The sequence below is a fragment of the Musca vetustissima genome, unplaced genomic scaffold, assembly GCF_032173495.1.
Source record: "Musca vetustissima isolate MV318-11 ecotype Yass unplaced genomic scaffold, APGP_CSIRO_Mvet_v1 utg37201, whole genome shotgun sequence".
In the NCBI taxonomy this organism is placed as follows: domain Eukaryota; kingdom Metazoa; phylum Arthropoda; class Insecta; order Diptera; family Muscidae; genus Musca; species Musca vetustissima.
Window position 1 is genome coordinate 405 of NW_026888913.1, and position 7,666 is coordinate 8,070.

General features: G+C 39.0%; 1 protein-coding gene across 1 annotated transcript; it reads right to left on the reverse strand.

Moving 5' to 3' along the window:
• Positions 1 to 711: 711 nt before the first annotated feature.
• LOC133336709 (odorant receptor 74a-like) lies at positions 712 to 1,796 on the reverse strand (the record flags this gene model as incomplete). Its single annotated transcript, XM_061544990.1, has 3 exons — positions 1,444 to 1,796; positions 866 to 1,391; positions 712 to 807 (listed from the first exon to the last, which is right to left on the reverse strand). Coding segments are annotated over exons 1-3 (975 nt in total), but the record flags the coding sequence as incomplete, so codon positions are not given.
• Between the last annotated feature and the right edge of the window lie 5,870 nt (positions 1,797 to 7,666).

Below are 7,666 nucleotides of genomic sequence, written 5' to 3' on the forward strand. Positions count from 1 at the left end.
TTAGACAAGGCGTGGATTTTTTAAAGACCTTCACAAGGCGTGGATTTTTTAAAGACCTTCACAAGTCGTGGATTTTTTAAAGAACTTCACAAGGCGTGGATTTTTTAAAGACCTTCACAAGGCGTGGATTTTTTAAAGTCCTTCACAAGGCGTGGATTTTTTAAAGTCCTTCACAAGGCGTGGATTTTTTAAAGTCCTTCACAAGGCGTGGATTTTTTAAAGTCCTTCACAAGGCGTGGATTTTTTAAAGTCCTTCACAAGGCGTGGATTTTTTAAAGTCCTTCACAAGGCGTGGATTTTTTAAAGACCTTTTTAAAAGGATCTTAACAACGCTTTTTTTTTAAAGGACCTTCACAAAGCGTGTTTTTTTAAAGGACCTTCACAAGGAATAGATTTTTTAAGGACTTTCACTAGGAATAAATTTTTTAAGGACCTTCACAAGGTGTGGATTTTTAAGGACATTTACTAGGCGTGTGTTTTTATGGACCTTCACAAGGAATGTATTTTTCAAAGGACCTTCACAAGGCGTAGGTTTTTAAGGATCTTCACAAAGCGTGGGTTTTTATTGACCTTCACAAGGTATGGATTTTTTAAGGACCTTCACAAGGCGTGGTTTTTTAATGACATTCGAAGGCGTGGGTTTTTTAATGACATTCAAAGGCGTGGGTTTTAAAATAATATTTTTTAAAGGGATGATAATGGTTTACTTACAATTGTCACTATGGTGGAACCCATTGTACCGATGGCAATGATTTCCTGGATTTTACCAATTGCCCAAAATATATAGCCAATACTGGTAATGGGACTCTAAAATTGACAAATTTATATTTGAAATATTTTAATAGAAGATTCCTCCGGAACTTACCGTATAAACCTTAAACCCCAGCGCACACAACGAGGCAGCCATAAATGCCACCATGACAAATAGACGAAACGAATACTCCTCTTGTATTTCCTGGGCAAATCGATTCAGTGCCACATTTTCTTGCAGAGTTTCCACAAGAATTTTCTTATATTCCTCGGTAATATTTTCATAACGACTCCTCTTCTCCAACAACAACTCTACCTTGGCCATTAGTTTTTCACGCATCATAAGATAACGACCATTCAAATGAAATACCAAAGTAGAGAGAACCGTGGCCTCACCCAACATCATTGTGGCCACAATGAAACCAACCCATAAAGTGCTAAGGCAGCAGAGCAAATATATCCACAGTGGAGTATAGTCAAAGGTCGGTATCATTTTGTACATTAATTCGCGACTACCAATCGAGAGGAAATAGATTGGTAAGAGAATATAGGAGATCAAGGCGGTCAAATAGAAACTGCTCAGCGCAAAGATGGGCATTAGTTGGCTTCTAATGTTTTTATAAATTTCGGGGTGGACGGATCTGGAAATTTTTAACTTTTTTATTTTAATTTCAAAATTTTTATATGACTTACTTTTCAATATAAATCTCCCGATAAAATTTTGCCAGCAATCGTCTTAGATCCTGTTTCCTCCAGCCCAAGGTAAAGGCCCGCAAATGTATTTCAATCAGCACCAAATATGTTGGTACTCCCGTCAACATTTCATCCAAGTTGTTAATATTTACCCGAAGATAACGAAATTCGGCATCATTGGTCACAACAAAAATAAAGAAGGCTAAATACCAACAGAACCTATCGAAAACGACAGCCATCCAGGAAGCATTCTCCTCCAGTGGCCAGCAGATAATGTTGGTAAGACGAAAAACCACTATGGGCCAGGATAATGGTGCCTTTTTACCATTTGGCAAACGGGGACGATATAACATGTTACGGAATAGATCTAGTCACATCTATTACCGGAATGTTTTAAACCCTAGCTTTTTGAATGCCATGTTATTTATAGTGAACATTTTGAAGGGTAGTGTGGGATATCGATGAAACACCAATTTGTATACACACTTAATTTGTTTACCAAATTTCGAAAATTGTCATTGTTTGGATACTTAAATCCATAACAGAAAGTTAGTTGTATTCATAATTTCCTTTAATCACTTTTCAAACTAATTTCAAATTAAGTAATTATAACTTATAACTATAATATTGCCATAGAGCAAGGGATTTAGTTCCGTTTTAATAGTCCTGAAAATGTTTTAATTGGTATCGTTTGCCTAGTTTTGTTTATCTTTGTTGTATTAGTTTGGCAGTAGGCTTTTTAGAAATAAAAAATCGTTTTTGATTTTGATTTTTAATATTTATTATTTCCAATATTTCGATTGGATTCTCCAATCATCCTCAGGGAACTACAATTACATATATTATAACAGATGTAAATAATAACAATATGCAAATAAACTTACTTAAAGAAAGTTATGTTGTCTTTAAGTCAACGTTCTTAATTCAACTAAAGTCTAACAGATTTGTATTTGTTTACTGTGTGTCTGTAGATTTGAGCGCAATTATCTGTGTCGGTTTTGTAATTGAGTCGAGTGTCAAGTGGACTGTTGATTATGTGCAACATCTCAAGAGTAAACCTTTTTTGATAGTTACTTTCTTGAGTTAGAATTTTTATGTCATTAAAATCTGGGGTATGTCCTGTTTTTGTGCAGTGTGCTGCAAGGGCTGTTTTTGCTCTATGGGTTTGTAAAGAGCTTTTTGATCCGATTTATGTGCGGATATTCTTGTCTTTAATTTAGTCTTAGTAGTGCCAACATATACCTTTTGGCATACGTTGGACTTGTCTCCCTTACATTTAATGCGGTATACTACGTTGGATTTCTCCTCGTCCTGTATTTTACTTTTTAATTTGCTGAAAAGATTATTCAGCGTGTTTTTAGTTTTAAATGCCAGCTCAAATGTTGTGTTGTCGTAAATGTTAGAATGTTTTAATCTTTCTGAAAACCCACGTGTATATGTCATAGTTTTGTAAATTTTCTCGCTGTTGTCGCTTGTTTTCTTGGTCTCTTCTTTTCTTGCTCGTATCATGAGATTGTCAATGGTTTTGTCCGGAAAATCATTTTTCCTCAGGATATTCTTAATTATCTTAATGTTTTTGTTGTGATAGTCTGGGTGGCTTATGTCTAAAACTCTATTTATGAAATTGGATGCAGTGTTGATTATTGTTCTTCTCGGATGTTTAGATGTAAAGTTAATCAATCGTCCCGACGCTGTAGGTTTCTGGTACCAGTCAAGTTTAAGATGAGGTCCTTTTCGTATCACTAGTGAATCCAGGTATGGCAATTGGTTATTGTTTTCAAGTTCCATAGTAAATTGTACTTGAGAGTTGAATGAGTTCAAGATGTCCAAATTGTCCTTTATTTCGTCTTTTTTCATGACTGCAAAAATGTCGTCCACATATTTGGTCAAAATCTTTGGTTTTGTGTACATTCGCTGTATTGATGAGTCCAGTAATTTCTCCATAGCTATGTCAGCTATGACAGGGGAGGCTGGAGAGCCCATAGGCATACCTTTATTTTGTTTATATATTTTGTCGTCATATATGAAATATCTTGTGTCCTTTATACATAGCGTCAGAATTTCCATGAACAATTCTTTTGTCATGGATGTATATGTTTTAATTGTATCCCACTTATCTTCAATGGTATTGAGAGCAAAGTTTAATGGTATGCTAGGGAAAAGTGATACAACGTCAAATGAAATTAAGGTTTCGTCGGGGTTGATCTGTATGTGCTCAATTCTTGCTTTAAAATCTTTTGCGTCTTTTACGTTATATTGCGAATTCTTTGTCAGGTTCTTCAATATGTTGACCATATATTTACAAAGACCGATAGCTGGGGAGTTGATTGTGGAGCATATGGGTCTCAAAGGGGTACCATCCTTGTGAATTTTGGGTAACCCATAAAATCTTGGCGCAGTTGATGTTTTATTCGTCATTTTATATTTCTCAGTTTCATTAATTATATTTAGTTTAAATAATTTTTCCACCAGAGAATTGTTTTTGTTTTGTAATATATTCGTCGGATCTCTTTTTAAGCGTCGGTATGTACATATATCTCCCAAAATTGCTGCCATTTTCGTTTGGTATTCATTTTATTTAAAAAAAACCCACGCCATTTCTCAGACCTTAAACTAATATTCTTAAAATTTATATGCTATTTGAGCTGGGGCATCCTTATCCATTCGCACAACATGACTTGTGCTGCAACTCGATACACCTCTGAACGGATAGGGCTGTCGAATGCGGATTTATAGACGAATATGTGAAATGTGTCGACGTTTTTATACCCTTCACCACACTGTGGTACAGGGTATTATGTCTTTGTGCATATGTTTGTAACAGGCAAAAATAATCGAGATAGACCCATGGTTCCTTTTGGGAATATGCATAGAATCACTTTCTGAGTCGATTTATGCATGTCCGTCCGTCCGTCCATCCGTCTGCCCATGTTAAATTATAAACAAAGTACAGGTCGCATTTATGATCCGAATTGGATGAAATTTGGCACAAGTCTTTCGTTTGGCCCAAGGTACAAAGAGCCGCCGCGATTTTAGTTACAGGAGCCAGACGAAGTACGCCACAGGCAGCTTTGAACGCAATCCAGTATTTTAAGCCTTTGGGCCTCAGCATTAAGTGTCAAGCTGCGCGTAGCGCCCTACGGCTGCATGAACAAAAACTCTGGCGGAACTGTACATTTGGGCATAGTAGTGTTCTGAATGAACCAGGTATAGCTTTGGACCAACGCATTAAACTAAGCGACTATATATCACCAATCCTTAGATTTAACGATGTAGATGTCGTTATTACTAGTAGAGACGACTGGAAACGAAGTAACCCTCCTCTGGACGGTCTGGCTTTCTATTCAGACGGATCCAAGATGGAAGAAGGCACTGCGGCACGAGTCTACTGTGAAAGGTTAGGCCTTGAGTTAACCTACAAGCTGGATAGCAACTGCAGTGTTTTCCAAGCTGAAATCTTCGCGATCTGAAAGGCAGCGGAATTGATAAAAAGTCTGGATGCTGAGGTCGTTGAACCGGTGACTATCTTTGTGGATAGTCAAGCGGCTCTTAAAGCCATCAAATCTTGTCACATCAAATCCGAAGCCGTCCTCAAGTGTAGAGCAGCTCTGGAAGAACTTAACCATAGCTATCGGTTGTGTTGGGTACCAGGACATTGTGACATCTTGGGTAATGAAAGAGCGGACGAACTAGCTAGACGAGGATCTCAATCCACCGATCTAGAAACTGATGACTCAATCAAACCACACATATGTCTTTTCTATAGGAATGTTGAGGCATTCTTTGACGAAACAGCCTGTGAACTTTGGCAACAAGGAACGTGTCAAGATCCATTTGGCCGACTCTGTCAACCAAAAGAACGCGCTCACTATTGAACCTGAGTAAAGCCGAAATTATAGTGGTGACAAAAATCATCACTGGTCACTGCAACATCAGGGCCTTTACTAGTAAATGGGACATCGATGTAATTGATTACTGTAGACTCTGTGTTGACGAGGAGGAGATGGAGACAATTGAGCATCTCTTGTGTCAGTGCCCAGCCCTGGCTTACAGGCGGCACAGACTAATGGGTGCTCATTTTCTACCTAGTCTCAGCCTCTTCTCAACAACCGAACCTGCTCTAATCTACAGCATAATTAGAAACATAAAGTGGTTAGGAGCATACAACCTTGGCACGTAACACTTTTCTGTCTGACTCATAGGACCATCGACCTTCACTCCTTTAATTCACTAATCTTCTCTCCCCTACAGATCTATCTCTTGTCTCTTCACTTCGCTGTATCTCTTCTTGTGGATGAGCACAACGGACCTAACCGGTCTCAGAGTGTTGCAGTCATACATGTGACTACACATCCCCAAACCTAACCTAACTCTGTTTGGCCCAAGGACGAACCCTATTGAAATCAGTTTAGATTTAGATATAGCTCCCATATATAATTTCATCCGATTTAAGGTAAATGGTGTACCAAAGTCCCTATATATCTTTCGATTTGCACGAAATTTGGCAACGCGTACTGAATTAAGTCTAGAATGATGTGTGCAAAGTTTCGTGAAAATCGGTTCAGATTTAGATATAGCTCCCATATATAGTTTCGGCCGATTTAAGGTAAATGGTGTACCAAAGCCCCTATAAATCTTTCGATTTGCACGAATTTTGTCATAGCGTACTGAATTAAGTATAGAATGATGTTGCTAGGCCGATTGACACAACGTACGGAAGTAATATAAATTAGTCTCTGGCAAGTTTTCCTGAAATCGTTAAGATACATATGTAGAATATACCTAAAGTGGTGAAGGGTGTCATATCGTCGGCCCAGTCCGACTTTACAACTTTCCTTACTGGTTTTTTGTTTGTTTAGGGACCAGAAAAACAAGTACAAATTATTTTAGTCAACTTCAACAGCTAATGGACAGACAGACGGACATACGCATCCAGATCGATTCAGCTAGTCGTTCAGTATACGATCAGTATACTAAAACCTTAATTTCAAAGATGGCAGCTGTCATATGCTGTTTTTAGGTGCTTGTAGAAGGCTTATATAGAAGAAGTTCACTTTTATATTGATTCGCTGATCCACTGGAGTGAATCTGGAAACGAGGTGGTTTTCTTTCTCTTTGGATTTTCGAGTGTGGACAACTAACACGACGCCTCAACCCATTTTTTATAGTTGTTGTGGGTGAACTCGCAGCACATGTCAACTAACTATTTCTATGCATGTTGAAAGTAGCTACCCCTGGTGACACTGGGGGGTGGTCATGTTAAAGCCAATCAGAGCCGTTGATTGGTATCGTTTATCCCCTACGTCACCCAGGCCTTGATTAATAAGCCTTGAACCAAGCCTTTTTGGCCATTGAAAAAATAATTTTGAACAAATCCAAGCCAGTAATAGTCTCAAAAAGAATATTCCTTACACCTGCTTCGCGCTCGCTACCTTTAGCGCATCCACTAACAACTGTCCAATTGTCACAGCCTTGGGTTTCGGCTTTGGCAATTCGACAGAGGGTGTATTGACAGAGGGTGGTTGTGTCTTATCGGCCTTCTTGGAGGCCTTTTTACGGGTTCTCCTTCGGGCCGAATTTGACAGTCCCCTACCTTCCGTCTTTGTGGATGCTAGTGTCTGGGACGTCTCAGTACTCAGTTTACCCTTGGGGGGTACTGAGACCTTAGAAGTCTCAGCACCAGCTTCCTAGGTGTACTAGAACCTCCGACCGGTTTCTCCTTCTTTGAAGGAACTACCGTGGTGGTCTTTGTACTGGATCGGGGGATCCCGTACAAAATTGAAAACATATTTTTAACAAATCCAATCCAGTTATAGTCTCAAAAAAAAATATTCCTTACACCTGCTTCGCGGTCGCTACCTTTGGCGTATCCACTAACAACTGCTCAATTGTCACAGCCTTGGTTATCGGCTTTGGCAATTCGACATCGGCCTTCTTGGACGTCTTTACGGGCTCTCCTTTCAATCAATAACTTTCGACGTCTCATAACAGTTTACCCTTGGGGTGTCTCTTGAATTAAAAGGAAGCTTCCTAGGTTTCCCGTCCGATGAATCGGTTTCTCCTTCTTTAAAGGGACTACCATTGTGGCCTTTATACTGGATCGGGGGATCCTTTCAATCAAGAACATCCGGATGAAATTGAGATTATCTTGATTACGAACTCCTTTCCCGTCCGATGAATCGGTTACAGTACTTATCAGCTCTCCGGTACATCTTCTTGGCAG